The sequence below is a fragment of the Dioszegia hungarica genome, assembly GCF_025882075.1.
Source record: "Dioszegia hungarica strain PDD-24b-2 chromosome Unknown MKK02contig_16, whole genome shotgun sequence".
In the NCBI taxonomy this organism is placed as follows: Eukaryota; Fungi; Basidiomycota; class Tremellomycetes; order Tremellales; family Bulleribasidiaceae; genus Dioszegia; species Dioszegia hungarica.
In genome coordinates this window covers 1119870-1134288 of record NW_026515773.1, presented here as the reverse complement: position 1 = coordinate 1134288, position 14419 = coordinate 1119870, and the positions used below count along the sequence as shown (strand labels likewise).

General features: G+C 55.8%; 7 protein-coding genes across 7 annotated transcripts; 4 read left to right on the top strand and 3 right to left on the bottom strand.

The window, feature by feature from the left end:
* Positions 1 to 48: 48 nt before the first annotated feature.
* On the top strand, positions 49 to 2098 carry MKK02DRAFT_17205 (MFS general substrate transporter; the record flags this gene model as incomplete). Its single annotated transcript, XM_053085756.1, has 9 exons — positions 49 to 289; positions 335 to 476; positions 551 to 685; positions 749 to 854; positions 911 to 944; positions 990 to 1159; positions 1204 to 1762; positions 1814 to 1994; positions 2041 to 2098. 9 exons carry the CDS (start codon positions 49 to 51, stop codon positions 2096 to 2098), a joined length of 1626 nt encoding a protein of 541 aa, XP_052943636.1.
* Positions 2099 to 2904: 806 nt separating this feature from the next.
* Positions 2905 to 3953, top strand: MKK02DRAFT_7059 (DHS-like NAD/FAD-binding domain-containing protein; the record flags this gene model as incomplete). Its single annotated transcript, XM_053093690.1, has 4 exons — positions 2905 to 3066; positions 3114 to 3158; positions 3204 to 3518; positions 3573 to 3953. Coding segments are annotated over 4 exons (903 nt in total), but the record flags the coding sequence as incomplete, so codon positions are not given.
* Positions 3954 to 4416: 463 nt separating this feature from the next.
* Positions 4417 to 5249, bottom strand: MKK02DRAFT_17867 (P-loop containing nucleoside triphosphate hydrolase protein; the record flags this gene model as incomplete). The annotated part of the gene is made up of 4 exons (XM_053085852.1): positions 4417 to 4707; positions 4819 to 5025; positions 5072 to 5124; positions 5174 to 5249. 4 exons carry the CDS (start codon positions 5247 to 5249, stop codon positions 4417 to 4419), a joined length of 627 nt encoding a protein of 208 aa, XP_052943634.1.
* Positions 5250 to 5519: 270 nt separating this feature from the next.
* On the top strand, positions 5520 to 7138 carry MKK02DRAFT_38522 (uncharacterized protein; the record flags this gene model as incomplete). Its single annotated transcript, XM_053090140.1, has 5 exons — positions 5520 to 5837; positions 5909 to 6100; positions 6148 to 6313; positions 6367 to 6761; positions 6806 to 7138. The coding sequence occupies 5 exons, from the start codon at positions 5520 to 5522 to the stop codon at positions 7136 to 7138; spliced, it is 1404 nt and encodes a 467-aa protein (XP_052943633.1).
* Positions 7139 to 8974: 1836 nt separating this feature from the next.
* Positions 8975 to 10558, bottom strand: MKK02DRAFT_38520 (DHS-like NAD/FAD-binding domain-containing protein; the record flags this gene model as incomplete). Its single annotated transcript, XM_053090139.1, has 9 exons — positions 8975 to 9074; positions 9123 to 9338; positions 9397 to 9431; positions 9487 to 9594; positions 9647 to 9904; positions 9960 to 10055; positions 10124 to 10146; positions 10209 to 10270; positions 10341 to 10558. 9 exons carry the CDS (start codon positions 10556 to 10558, stop codon positions 8975 to 8977), a joined length of 1116 nt encoding a protein of 371 aa, XP_052943632.1.
* Positions 10559 to 10924: 366 nt separating this feature from the next.
* On the bottom strand, positions 10925 to 12221 carry MKK02DRAFT_38519 (inhibitor of apoptosis-promoting Bax1-domain-containing protein; the record flags this gene model as incomplete). The annotated part of the gene is made up of 5 exons (XM_053090138.1): positions 10925 to 10948; positions 11006 to 11051; positions 11103 to 11314; positions 11363 to 11431; positions 11706 to 12221. The coding sequence occupies 5 exons, from the start codon at positions 12219 to 12221 to the stop codon at positions 10925 to 10927; spliced, it is 867 nt and encodes a 288-aa protein (XP_052943631.1).
* A 329-nt stretch (positions 12222 to 12550) lies between these two features.
* On the top strand, positions 12551 to 13739 carry MKK02DRAFT_38518 (ornithine decarboxylase antizyme-domain-containing protein; the record flags this gene model as incomplete). The annotated part of the gene is made up of 3 exons (XM_053090137.1): positions 12551 to 12597; positions 12644 to 12822; positions 12922 to 13739. 3 exons carry the CDS (start codon positions 12551 to 12553, stop codon positions 13737 to 13739), a joined length of 1044 nt encoding a protein of 347 aa, XP_052943630.1.
* Between the last annotated feature and the right edge of the window lie 680 nt (positions 13740 to 14419).

Below are 14419 nucleotides of genomic sequence, written 5' to 3'. Positions count from 1 at the left end.
CTTCTCCCGTCCGCTCAGCTTCCTTTCATCTCGCACGCGATCTCGACCATGTCAGACGACCACAAGACCGATCTTCAAGAGAAGCCAACCTCGCTCGTTCCGCGTCAACAAGATGATAGCGAGTCGCTCCGCTCGGAAATGTACACCCAGGCCAAGCGGGAGGGAGTCAAGCCTGCCTTCCTGGCCAAGGTGCATCTGATCAACGAGGCGATAGCTGAGACTGGGATGGGGAGGTATCAGTGGGAGCTGTTCTTTACGAGCGGCTTTGGGTGGATGGCGGATAACCTTTGTGAGTCCATCAGTCCCGCGCACGGTCCATAGCTGACTCTGCGAGGGCTACAGTCTATTGCCATCGTCATGCCGGCTGTGGCCAACGAGTTCAAGCCGTACCCATATGTGCGGCTCTCTACGCTCGCTCTCTACGCGGGAATGATCGTTGGGGCTACGTTCTGGGGAATGAGCTGCGACGTTATTGGGTCAGTCCACCCCCCTGTGACAATACTACCTCCCGGCACTTCTCCGGCTATCTGAGGTGGGCTGATCAAGTCAGCCGGAGACTAGCATTCAACTCCACTTTGTTCCTCTCCGCAATATTCGGTATTGCAGTCGGCGCCTCTCCAGACTACGTAACCTTCAACGTCCTCATCGCACTACTTGGCTTCGCTGCTGGTGGGAATCTGCCGGTGTGAGTGTTCTTCAGGCTTTGTAGATGCTATGTAGAGATCGAGGACAGCATTCACCAGATCAGCGACGGTACCATGTTCCTCGAATTCATTCCCGGAAGCAAGCAGTACCTTCTCACTTTCCTCTCGGTGTGGTGGGCTATCGGGCAGGCAGTCGGCTCGCTGATTTCGGTGAGCCTCCAATTCCTCATACCTTCGCGAGTGAGGGATTGCAGCTGACATGACAGTGGGGGTTCCTCGCCAACTACGGGTGTCAGACGCGTACGTATCACTGCACGTGCCATTGATCCCCAGCTGAAGTCGCAGCTGCGGCGGGAACATTCTGCTCCAAGGAATCCAATATGGGCTGGCGATACACCTACTACACCCTCGGCGCCTTCATACTCTTCCTCTGGGTCGTTCGGTTCTTTGTGTTCCCGGTGCACGAAAGCCCCAAATTCCTCGCGAGCATTGGTCGCGATGATGAAGCGGTGGAGGTGAGCTATCACTCACGCGGAGGAGTGTCCGAGCTGACGTTCAGGTCATCCATAAAGTGGCCAAGCGGAACGGCATCACCATCAACCTCACAGCAGACGATCTCCGCCGAGCAGCCGCACCCTACCTCTCCAAAGAAGAGACCGCCGCCATCGCTGACGCCGACCAAAGCACCAAGATGACTACACTCGAGCTCATCAAGCACTCCTTCTCTCAATGGTCCTTCGTCCACATCACCGCCCTGTTCTCCACCCCACGCCTCGCCTACTCCTCCTCACTCATCATCTTCTGCTATGCCGCGCTCGGACTCGGCTATCCCCTCTTCAACGGCTTCCTCGGCGGATACCTCGCGACCAAGAATGCTAGCCTGGGGGTCATGGATCTCGACGCGACATACGCGGCGTACACGTACCAGGCGGCATGCGGTATCCCGGGCTCGTTGGCGGCGGCTTTGCTTGTCAATTGGAGCAGGGGCGGAAGGAAGTTTGCGATGGCCTTCTTTACGGTCGTATCAGGCGTGGTGCTCTTTGGATTGACGCAATCAAAGACAACGATTCAGGTTAACGCTCTGATCAGTATCGCCAGCTTTTTCCAAAACGCTTTCTGTGAGTAACACTATCTACCTCTTCGCTTTGGGGATCGAGCTGACAAGTCAGACGGTTGCCTATACGGCTACGCCCCGGAAGTCTTCCCGGCCCCGCACAGAGGGACAGGCGACGCCCTCGTCTCAGCCGCTTCACGTATCACCGGTATCTTCGCACCCGTCATTGCAGTCTACAGTCCAGCTGCCAACTCGCCCGAAGCGCCCGTCTTTGCCGCAGCTTCAATATTCGTCGTGTGGGTCTGTTAGTGCTATATATCAAGAAGCGAAGCTGATTACCAGGACTGGGCTCGTCATGCTGTTGCTGCCAATCGAGACGTACGGCAAGACTGCGATCTAGGCGGGTGCCGACAATGACAGCGTAGGCGGCGAGGGAGGGGTCTCTTGGTATGAGGGCAAGCTCAACCAGTCGTAATTACGTATGGTTAGCGTTACGTATCGTCCCCTTTGGACCCTTATAGAAGTTTTTAGCCATACCTTGTAGTCTTCTCTTTGTACCTCTAGAACATAGATAGATGTGCTGAGTAGACTCCAGGTACGTATGCATACCTCTAAAACATAGATAGATGTGCTGAGTAGACTCCAGCACTCTAGAGAGTACCCATATCAGACACTACAATCTGTCTCAACCTTGTCCGCTTTGTTATCGTTGGGTCTAGTGATTTATAGTGGTATCTTTGTCTTGGGTGACCGGAGCGTTACATTTAGGTAGTGTCGGGCGCATAGCTTACAGCTGATGTCAACTCTGCAAATAGCTGGTTCGGCTGGATCCTGCAGGCTCGTCCCAAGGGCCATGGCCACACCGCATTCCTCAGGTCGGCTTTGTGGTGCCCCGCACTGGCAGCTGGATCGGGTTCGTGCTTCTTTTTGGTGATGTGTAGTCACCGCTTCTCATTCACCCATACTCTTGCTTGCACTGACTTCGAGCACACTGGCTTGACTCTTACACCTCTGCAGCTCGCCTTCGCCATCTTACCATGTCATCGTCACCCGCTCCAAAACCTGCGGGCTCGGTCGCCGAGCGGGGGACGAGGAGAGATTTGCCGCTCAAGCTTATCGCTGAGCGAATCAAGTCCAACAAGGGTGAGCTACCTCACCTACTCTGAGGTCGCACAAGGAGACAAGGAGAAGCTGAGCCGAAGGGCAGCCAAGAACATCGTCGTCCTCACAGGAGCGGGTATTTCCACCTCAGCCGGAATACCAGACTTCCGATCGCCCGAGACTGGGCTGTATGCCAACCTTGAGAGGTTGAACTTGCCTTTCCCAGAAGCCGTATTCGAGCTTGGATATTTCAAGAAGAACCCTGTGGTAAGCTATTCGACCCAGCTTTGCCGAGAACGAGGCTGATAGGATAGCCGTTTTGGACGCTGGCGAAGGACCTATACCCTGGCAAATATCTGGTATGTCAATCCTGAACGACCTGTGACCAAGCTGATATCTCACAGCCTACGCCTACACATTACTTTCTCACTCTTTTACACCGCCGCTCCGTCCTCCTCCGCACTTTCACCCAGAACATCGATACGCTCGAGACACTGGCCAGCCTACCTCCCGAGAAGATCATTGAGGCGCACGGGTCTTTCGCTTCTGCGCATTGCCTCTCATGCGAGAAGGAAGTGTCCCGAGAGTATGTCCTGGAGGCGGGAGTGAGGGATGGCAAGGTGGTCAAGTGCGATGAGGAGGGTTGTCGGGGACTAGTCAAGCCGGATATTGTCTTCTTTGGGGAGGGTCTACCAGAGCGTTTCTTCGAGCATATGGGAGTGAGTTGAATGGCCTACTCGGACCGGATAGTTTCCATCAGCTGATCATCTCAGGACCTAAAGAAAGCCGACCTCGTCATCGTCATCGGCACCTCCCTGCAGGTCCAGCCCTTCGCCTCTCTCGCACAGTATTGCCGTCCAGGTACCCCTCGGCTCCTGATCAACCGCGAAGCTGTCGGACCATTCGCACCGCCCCGACGCAAGACGGGCAAAGAGAGCCTCGGGACGCTGCTCAGCCAGCTTGGCATCAGCGAGAGCGACGTCCCTGAGCTGGAGAGTAGCGACGACGAGGCGGCTGGCGGGTACGATTACAGCTTTTGGAAGGGTGATTCGGATGAGGGGATCAGGAGGTTGGCGAAGGAGCTGGGGTGGGAGGAGGAACTGGATGAGATGATCAAAGAGGGACATGAGGCGCTGAGAGCCAAGTGGAGGGAGGCGGATCCGGTCGGACAGATTGAGGACGGGAGGGGCGAGAATAGGGATTTTGCAGCAGAGGCGGAGAAGCTGGCCAAGGATGTGGAGGCATCGAGTGAGCAGAGGGATGATGTTGACCCAGAGCTTGATAAGGCGAACGGCAGAAGCAGTGACGAGGACGATGAGGACGACAGCAAGGTGCCAGACGACGAGATCAAGGATATGGGTAGGATGCTTGCGGAGTACATGAAGAAGGGGGCGGAAGCGAGAGGGCGTGAATGAGCGAGATCAGGATGCCGATAGGACGAAGATATCTGTAGCATAATGTCCAAATTCGAAAGGGTATATGATTGCGAAAGTCTCGCTACTGCACAACTGCGACGCCGTCCGCTACTGGCGCGAATATGATCCCCAAACCCTTATCCCTCCCTTGTCCCCACCCTACCTCCCATCTCACTCTTCTTGAACATGATCGCCTTCACTTTCACAACACCACGCATTTCTTCCCGCGGACCCCCCTCCCCTTCTTCCGCAGACTCTCCCTGACCGCCCCGTCGAATACCTCCCGGACTCCCCTACCCATCTTGGCCGAGCATTCCAGATACCGCCTTGCGCCTATCTCTTTCGCGACCTTCTCGCCTTCCAGTGCGGTGATAGGGCTTGTACCCTGAGCGGCCATGAGAGAGGTGGTGGTGGGGTCGTCGCGGAGGTCGATCTTGGTACAGATAAGGAGGAGGGGGACGGATTCGCAGAAATGTGCCATTTCGGGATACCACTGGCAGATCAGCATAGCTCAGAGCTGCATCATTCATCTAAGGTCGCCAGGACGCGCAGAATGTCAACTCATGACGTGCGCGCGCCGCTCTCGCTTGGAAGCGGGACTAACCTTATCTTGAACGTTCATCAAGCTTGGTCGGTGGTTGCACGCAAACACCACCAGTATGACGTCCGTATCGTTGTATGATAATGGTCTCAGCCGATCAAAGTCCTCCTGGCCGGCCGTATCCCATAACGCGAGCTCGATGATTTTGGTAGGATCCGTAGGTGAAGGTATGCGCGTAACCAGGTTCTCGAATACTGTTGGTACGTATTCCTGTCAGATAAGCTATTGCAGGGCGAGGCAGAATCGCTGGACGTACCTCTGGGAAGCGATTCTCCGCATAGACTGTCAACAGGCATGTCTTCCCACAACCTGGTCATCAGCACACCATTCAGAGAAAGGAATGGCGGACCAAGCGTACCTCCGTCCCCAACTACCACCAGTTTCCGGTTCATATCTGGCCTTCTGGCCGGTCCTGACGGTTCGAAGCCTGACATCCTGGGCTATATGCGCTGTGTGAGAGGTGCACGGAGTGAGTGATAGAGCTGTGAAGTGCAAAGTATGATAAGTGGTTCCCGCTCGAAAGGCAGTCAGAGATCAAACGCGTCTCAGCTCCACGTGGGAATGAATATCCGGGCGGAATTCTGGACTTTCCGGAAATGGTTTGTTTGGTCCCGGACACATTACAGCCCGAACAGCTAATTAATCCGACCACCAACCAAGATTTTCACTTTGATACATCTATCTCGCGCAATACCTTGATCGTCATGCTCACCCTACAACGCTCAGCGACGGCTGGACCGTCAGCTATAGCGGGTCCGTCCCGCCTTCCTACTCAGCCGCCAATATTGGCGCCGACGCCCAAGCGGGCAAGGTCTAAAATCCGGTCGCCATCTTTCTCACCCTTCGAATCGAGCTCTTGCTCAGTACCTCCTGCGACGCCAGTCCGTCCCCGTGCGACCACTACGCCGTCCAGACCACCCTCGAGGACGGAACGGAGATATCAATGTATTCATGCGGGGTGCGATAAGGCGTACTTCAAGCCGTCCAGGCTGAAGGAGCACGAGCTGACCCATACTGGCGAGGTGAGCTGACTCTTCTGGTCGACTCGTGCGACTTGGCGGCCTGGGTGTAGAGACGCAGCTGACATATTTAGCGACCGCACGCATGTCCACATTGCGATCAGACCTACCTTCGAGCCTCCCACCTCACCGCGCACATGCGGACGCATCTACCGTCCTCCGCTCGAAGCTTTGAGTGCAGCTACGATGGCTGTGACAAGGCGTTCTGGACCGCTACGCATCTCAAGCGGCACCAGGAGATGCACGAGAAGGTGGAAGTATACCCAGTGAGTCCCGGTCTGGACTGAAGCTCTCAACTTGGCTGACGTGATAGTGTCCGCATTGTTCGGCTTCCTTTCACAAGGCCAATCAGCTGCGTGATCATCACGCTATGGCACACATGCCAGCCGGGACAAGGTCGTTCATATGCCCACATGAAGATTGCTCAGCATCTTTCGCGATGCGCCAACAGCTCAAAGCGCACGAGAAGACCCATGATGGTGAGTTTTGTCCCTGTCAAATTCTGCGCAAGGGTGTGCAACTAACGGTATAGCCTCGCGCTATACCTGCTCCCATCCATCACACCAGTCCCACCCTACCTTCCCTACCTGGTCCGCTCTCCAAACACACCTCCATACCGATCACCCCCCGCAATGCCCCCATCCGGAATGCGGTGGCAAGATCTTCAAAAGCGCTCAACGGCTGAAGGATCATCTGAAGGTGCATGCTCTGCGAGCGGAGGACGCGGTATTACGGATGGAGTCGGGCGAGGAGGATGATAGGGCCGACGCGGCAGTGCTTGCTGCGGGGCGGAAGAGGCGGCGGAGCTCAGCAGCTGGGCTTGACGGTGATAAGGGGAAGAAGAGGGTCAGGCTTGCGAAGGTCGACGAGGCTATCGAGAAGGAGTTTGGGTGCGAGGAGGAAGATTGCGACCGCATTCTCGCCTCAGTACGTACTGTTCTAGTTACTCTGAGCACAAGCTGATCTACCAGAAATCCTCACTTAAGAAACACCGGCAATCCGTTCATGCTCAGGCCTCGCGAAGCGTTCCTCAGCAATTTTCCACGTCGGCCACCAAGCCTGCCTCGGGCAACGTCGACATCCTGACAGGACCAGTCTCCGCCAAATCTCTGGGAGATACGAGGCGATACGGCTGCCCTATCAATCGTCTTCCCGATGCCGCATCGGATATCGGTGTGCCCACTCGCCTGCACTGCTACTCTCGGTTCTGGCGGGTGTACGATGTTAGGCGGCATTTGAAGGCGGAGCATGGGCTTGAGTTGGATGATGAGGAAGTACGGGAACTGCTTGTGGAGAAGCCATGAGCTCTGGACCGGATTGCCCGATCTTTTCTGGCAGGCCTCGCTTGTGCGTCCTTCAACGTCTTCGCTTAAGAATGCATCTCTCAATCTCTCATTCTCTGCCAGAGCGGTCAAGTTGAGAGAATCTCAGCGAGCAGGATAAGGGCGTGGCCAATAGAGGATTGTCCCATATAACGCTCAAGGTAGCCTGGACAAGGTTGAGGACCGGCTTCTTGATCAGGCCAAGGACGAGGTCGGCAAGGTGAAGCTCAGCGACTTGGTCGAGGTAGAGGCCGGGATAAGTCAGGGACATAGTTAGCTCGTAATTGAAGCTGGAAGAGAGAGGTCGAACGGCTTGAGCCTATATTTCTGCTTTCTTCATGTCCGACTTCTACTTCCTTTGTTTCCTTATGCTGTGCCATGATAAGTCATGCGTACTGAGGCGGAGAGTGAAATATTCCCTATGGCCCACTGCCTGTATGCTAGCAAGACATATCATATTACAGCCGACCAGGATTCTTTTGCGCGAACTTCCTGATGATCTGATCTGACGAATTTGGGGATGTTCCCTGTTCCCGGGTGACCTCACCTACAAACACCCTCTGCATGAGACAGCACAAGAGTAAGACCAAGGTGTTCTTCACCGCACTACTAGATCGTAGCCCGCAACTCTCTTTACATCTGTCAATTCAGTGCTACGTAGCTCCCGTGACTGTGTCTTGCGACTCGTCCGAGTCGTTCCCGGAATTATCCTCGTACCTCAGAAAGGCACTGTACTCCGGCGGGGCGTAGACGCGCCAGGTCGGACGCTCCTGAGCCGAGGGCTTCGTATAGGTATCTGCCTTTGCGATGAGGCTGAGCGCCGCCAGGCGCGTGTCGTCACCCTCCTCCCTCGTGATTGAGTCATCACGCTGCTCGAAGTCGAACGATATCCTGACATCCAGGTTGTCGCTGGCGTCAACTTCGACATCTCGGAGGTTCAGAGTGGTGATGATCGCGTAGTCAATGCCCGACAAGGCAGCTGTCCAGACTGGTACCAGCTCGCTGAGAGCATCTTGGACTTGCGAATGGAGCCACTGCGCCGCAGCCTCCGCGGCTGCTTCAGTCGGGACGTCTGGGTGAGCTGCGTCCTGGAGCGCACCTGCAACGATGTTGAAGAAAAAGCCGTCCTTGCCGCTCTGCTTGTCGATCGCGTTGAAGACTAGGTCGATGAGTAGTTCGCGCAGGACAGGAGACGCAGATGTCGGGACGGCCATGGGGACTGTTGTGGTCTTGCAGGGTTGGGATTCTTTTCTGTCGTGGTCGGTGAAGCGAGCTGCGAAAGTCGTGATAAGTACAAAACATACTCTATGTATCCATTTTGTAGGAGTTCCCGACCGTCGAGAGGCATGGCCGGACGGAGAAAGGATGGGCGTGGGCCGGACGCCTGAGTTTCAAATTCAGGCTCCTCCTTAAATTCGGTTGTATGCTGCATAAATGCTCTCGAGACTGGTGAGCGTCCGTCCGGTCCTAACCCGCAAGTTTGAAACCACACTCTACCTTCACTCTCAGTTACTGTCAGTGAGCTGGCATGTTGAAGGCGGGGGGCCGATCGATGATGAGTCCACGTATCGTCGACGCTTTCAAGTGGTGATCAGCTGTCGAAACTCTGCCCCTGGCCAACCTGTACTCGACGGGTTGACCCTCTACTCCAGGTTTAGCTTGCTTCCAGTCTAGATAGCTTCGAACTGTGAGGAACCCATCGACACGACGATCCGAACGAGGAGGACAGGTACAAGTCCGTCTTAGTCTCCTGCAATGAGTAGTGGCTCAAGGATGCAGAGTGTATCCTTTACTCTCTGTTGCCCTCCGCTTCATGTACTATCCCTCTGCTCGTGGACCTTCGACTTCAGGTGGAGGCGTCACAATCCCCATATCCAAACACCGCCTGATCGCCTCGACCTCAGGTCCCGTATTTGTCCTGCTCCATCAGCCGTGCGCCCAATGGACTTTCAGCACATTCACTCACTTGACCAGCTCGTCAAGATATGCCCTCAAAACATCCCCTGCCCGCTTATCCATCTTGTCCACCTTGTCCAGCTTATCCGCCCGGGTGGGACCAGTGGTGATCATCAGGACAGGCTTTTCTTCCTCCACGGCTTGTTTCACGAGCCGGTAGGCGGAGTAGGTGGCGAGGGAAGTACCGAGGACGAGAAGCTGAGAGGCATTGGCAATAAGGTCGAGGCTGGACGTCAGCTATACCCTACCGGTTGTAGCCAAGTCGACGGGGGATCATGGCTCACGATTCATCCTTGACTTTCGGATTGAGTGTCTCTCCCTGACATACGGTCAGCCATTTTCAGAAGGCCTGATGATACTGATACGGCACGTACGAAGAACACCACATTTGGCTTGACGACTCGCTCCTTCCGCCCCTCACCCTCGCAAATCGTACAAGGCGGAACAGTAAAGCTCGAGAAGTCTACCCCGGAAAGCTCCACCTGAATACATCAGCTCGGCTCCTCTGAAGACTGTAGAATGAGGCTAGCTCACATCACCATCCGGGTTCGTCCTTGGCCTCACGCCCGTCCGTTCCGCCTCGAGCGCCATCTCCTCCCATACTGGATTCATCTTGGCCAACTGCGCCTGATACTCGTCTCGCGGCTGCTCGTGCTTGGCGTGCAGGCAGTGCACTTTGGCTAGCGTGCCGTGCAGCTCAACGATGGGGGGCACTGTATGTGGGCGCCGGCCGCCGTTGCGGGGAATCGACTCAAGAAGGAGTGAGCGGGCTTTGGGGTGGAGATTATCGACCTGTGATCGTGAGCTCAGGATCACTCTTCAAACGAGAACAGTCCAAAAGACTTACATTCTGAGTGATTAAGTTGGGAGCGAGTCCGAGCAGCTGGAGTGCGGCGACGTAGACATGAGTCGGATTTGGTCTAGCATCTCGTACAGGCGGATACTACAGTATCAGCACGGTACCTAGGCTGCCGGTCTATAGTCCCTGCTGAGGGGTCCAGCTGGACTTACACCTAAGAAAGATCTTGCCCAATCTATACAGCTTGTATCAGTAAGCTGGCGCCGATACCAGAAGTTGCACAAGCAATAGACGTACATCTCTTCCTGAACATCTCGCCGCGAGGTGTCTCCTCGACTAGCTCATGGTACAGGATTGGTCTGCCCGTCAGCTCCATAGCTTGACCTCTCTCCCAGCCCCCGCCAAGTCGCAGTGACTGATGATACTCACTTGTAATTGGGATTACTATAGTGCCCCTCTTTACCTCGGTAGGCCCTAATTCCACTATCCACGCTGACTCCCGCTCCAGACAGAATCACCGTCTTCCCCTTGCCCTTAACGAGGAAGGTGTTGAGGTACGCTGCTGCCTCTTTGAGCGGGAGCTTGGTCAAGGCCGATGGAGGTAGCGGAGGCGTCAGAGGTAGTGTGGGGATGGATATCCTGACCATGGCGAGAGGAGTGAAGCAGGATAGATACAGTAGCTGGAGACAGCGAGCAAAAGTTGGCAGTAGCGATCGCGAGGATCGGCGCACGAGCAACGAGTTCCGTTGGAAGCGATATAAGGAATGCTGACGTCACAGACGTCTATAGAGTTCTGCCTCTCGCACTCACCTTACCAGCTCTGAAGACAGAAGACAAGAGTTGTGCGATGGCTTCTCATACACCCTGAAACAATGCCCCGGATATTCCTAGCTTGGACGTACATCATACATAGCGTCTACAGGTATCACAACTAGAGATACTTCACACCAAACTAGACAGCGCAGCACTCGAGAAGTGCTGCCTGCCGTCCTGCTACTTCCCCCTTCCGTCTATTAACGGTCATTCGTGTTGTTTAGCTGTCCAGTCAGCATATAATTCTGTGTACAGCAGAAGTCAGGTCATGCTCGACTCACAACGCGAAGCACGCTCAGGAACAGGTTGATGGCGTCGAGGTAAAGACTGAGGAGTTAGCCAGATCCTCCAGCGCATTCAAAATCTTGGGCTACTCACCTCAGCGCGCCCAGCACGTACTCGTCCACCGACAAACGCTTCATGATCTGCTGGGTGTCGTAGAGCACGAAAGCGGAGAAGAGGAGGACCGAACCACCGGCGAGAACTAGGTCAAAGTTTGCGTTGAAGGGGAGGAAGATGGAAACGACGGAGGCGGTGATAAGGCCCCAGATGCCCGCGAAGAGGAAGGGTGCAAAGGAGGAGAAGTCGTACTGCGCCATCAGCTCAGTATCTCGCATGAGAGCGGCAGACGAACTCACCTTGGTTTGGAAAGTAAACAGGGTCAGGCCTGTAAAGACCCCGAGAGTAATAAAGAGGGCTTGGAGGACCTGCCTGTCAGCTCCCAGCTATTGTCTCTCGTTTATTCCGCATCATCTTCCGTCCTCTCCCAAGCCCGATCCCCTTCGGACACATCTCTCTGTAGGCCCTTTTGGATCTATGTCCCTTCGGAGCTCCCTTCATTTCCCTCGATGCCCCTTTTCTTCATCACTACCATCCCTTCCGCTGCATTCAGGCCCGAGATAGCCAGCACCTTCGGGCGTCACGGCGGCCGGAAGGTGCAGCTCGGAACGGTAGCATGATCAAACATGGGAGCACACTCACTATTCTGCTCTCGTAGTAGCTCGTCACCGACCCAATCATCACCGCCTCCAGGAGCGTGAACAGCCCCACAAGAACGAGGTTGAGCGGGTGCTCATGCCTCTTCCAGTACACCCCAAAGAGCGCCACCAGACTCCCGAGCATCGGAACCCACATGGTCCATGGGTTCGCGTGCGTAAACTCGATCGCCGCCGGTAGACTCATGGCGAGCGCCACAAGCGACGTAGCGAGGAGCTGGACAAAGAGGATCGAGTAGACCTTGCGGATGAAGGCAACGCGAATCTCGACATCGCAGTCAATGACGGTGACGCCGACTTTGAAGTCATCAGGCAGGTCATCGTCGGCTGCTTGGTCCATCCAGGCGTTCCGGCTTGCTCCGGCCGCCATGGATGATTGAGCGAGGAGGGGCGCGGTGGACGGGACATCGCTGGGTGCGGTGGCGCCGTATTTAGACTTGGAGCCCTTGGAGGAAGGAGGAGAAGCGGGTGCTTGGTCGCTGTACTGGGGTGGGGCGGACATGCTGTCCATGACTAGTGAGATGTAAAGATTGAATGACGATGATATAAAGGAGATGGAGATCTCTTCTTCGCTCGTACTCAAGGCGCTGCAGCTGCAGTCAAGGTGAGTGGCGAATATTACGTCACACGGCCAAATTTGATTCCGGGTGACGACAGCGAGGCCTGGAACGTCCCAGAGCACTCTTTCGACGTTCATCTCCATCTATCACTCGATCTCACAGCACATTCAGCCAATCTCACGCTACAGCCAACGCACAACAGTGCTACTCCAGCCCGCTTCATACAGCACCCCTCTTGCCACTGGGCTAGAACGACCATACTCCAGCGATCATGTACGCCTCCCAGATGACCATGTTCTCGAGAAATATACAGCCCGTGTAGGTCTATGAACGCTCCACAATAGAGTCCCAGCTGACAGTCTAGCGGTACCCTGGGCAGTGCCGACGCGGGGCCACCCCTCCCATTCGCTCAGCACCATCATGATGTTGAGAATCCCTTCTCGCCTGTTCTCGCTATCGCGAGGGTCGGCGGCGAGGGCGGACCGGTGTACGTCTACTCGGAGGAGCAGGGATCTGGGTCTGGAGCTACGTGGGCGGGCGGTGGTAGGCGGTGGTTTTGAGGAAGGCAGGAGGGGGTTTGTCGTGAGTCTGTCCTTCATCTGCACAAGGACCCATAGGCTGATCACCAGAATCATGACGCAGAGAGCCAGAGAGCCTCTCCGACCCCCTACCTGTTCGACTCATCTCTCCCGGCCCTCTCCCGGTCTTTCTCCCCCGGCTCAGATACTTCAGTCACGGCTACCGGCTCTATCGCTATCGGCAATAATCACCTCCGCAGTGCGCTCCTCACCCCCTCCTCGTCCATTTCGGGCGACACCTACATTGCGCAGTCTTCCTCTACCACTTCCTCGTCCACCCTGTACGGCTCTATGCCCAGTTGGTCGAATGGCTCTACCATTCCCAAACCCTCTTTTACGACCACACCTGTATCAATAACACCTCGGAACCAGCCGGCGGCGCTCACCATCCTCCTCTCCTCCCTCTTCCCGCACAACCACCAAGCGATTCTCGCAGCTTGCCACGCGCTCGAGATCGTCACGCCTCCCTCGCACACTCTACATGGGTTCCTCATCGACACCTCATCCGCTCGCACAGCCTTCATTCACCTCCCTCCCCCGCACTCGTCTTCGTCTCGCCCAGAACACCTCTCGGCCAACTTCTCCGAGGTGCTCCGTCCACACGATCCACAAAGGCTGCCCAGACCTTCCGCTCTGTCGTCACTGGCGGATGGTCTGGACATCCGGGAAAGTCTGACAGCTCTGCTGGACCTGGCCGCGGACAGCCTGGAGGCGAGCAGGATGGTGCTGATCTTGGACAAGAGGGAGCGCGGGGAGGAGGGCGTTCGGGAACTGGTCCACAGCCTGATGTACGCTGGAGGACAGGTCATCAGGCCGGGTGGGATAGAGGAGGGCTGGGTCTGGGATCCGGCGAGGTGGGCTATGGTGGGGATGGAAGTCTAGGCATAGTCTGAAGCCGTTTGTAAAACAAGTAGTGTACCAGTATTTGCCCCGCTTATGACAATTGATTTGAACTGCGCGAAGACACACGCGCCGCATTCCCAGAGCTGCATCCGACTAGTCTACTGGCCCTGGCTCATAATGAGCAGGGCCGCAACGGCAACCTGCTCCTTGTCCTCCACGCTCTCGGCCACCTCCTCCAAGCACACGGAGAGGGCGTCTGCATCTTGTCAGATTGATTTCACCCTCGTTCTGTCAGACATTCCTGGACATACCATCTTCATCCTCGAGCCCCTGCTCTCCTTCCTCCCGGACCAGGACCCAGTGGAGCCGGCCGAGCTTTCCCGGGTTGGGCTGTTCATCGACCGTACAGGTCGACGAGGAGGGGGCCCTGTTTCGTCAGCACCCGGCAGAAACGTAGAGTGAGTCCACTTGCATGACCATACTGGATGAGGCGGAGGACATGTTGATTTATTTTTTTTTCGTTTTTTTGTTTTCTGGGAGGGTTGCGGGGACGGTGGTGGCGAGGCCGAGGATGTTCTGAGAGGTTGTGATGAGAGGAGAAGAGGAGAACAGGACGTACCGTCTTATATGGCTGCCATCTGAGACGACCTCAAGAGACCTCTCCACGTCAGTCGATGCGGGCCATTCAAGCAAGCGAGTAGTCGCCCGTGAATCAGTTA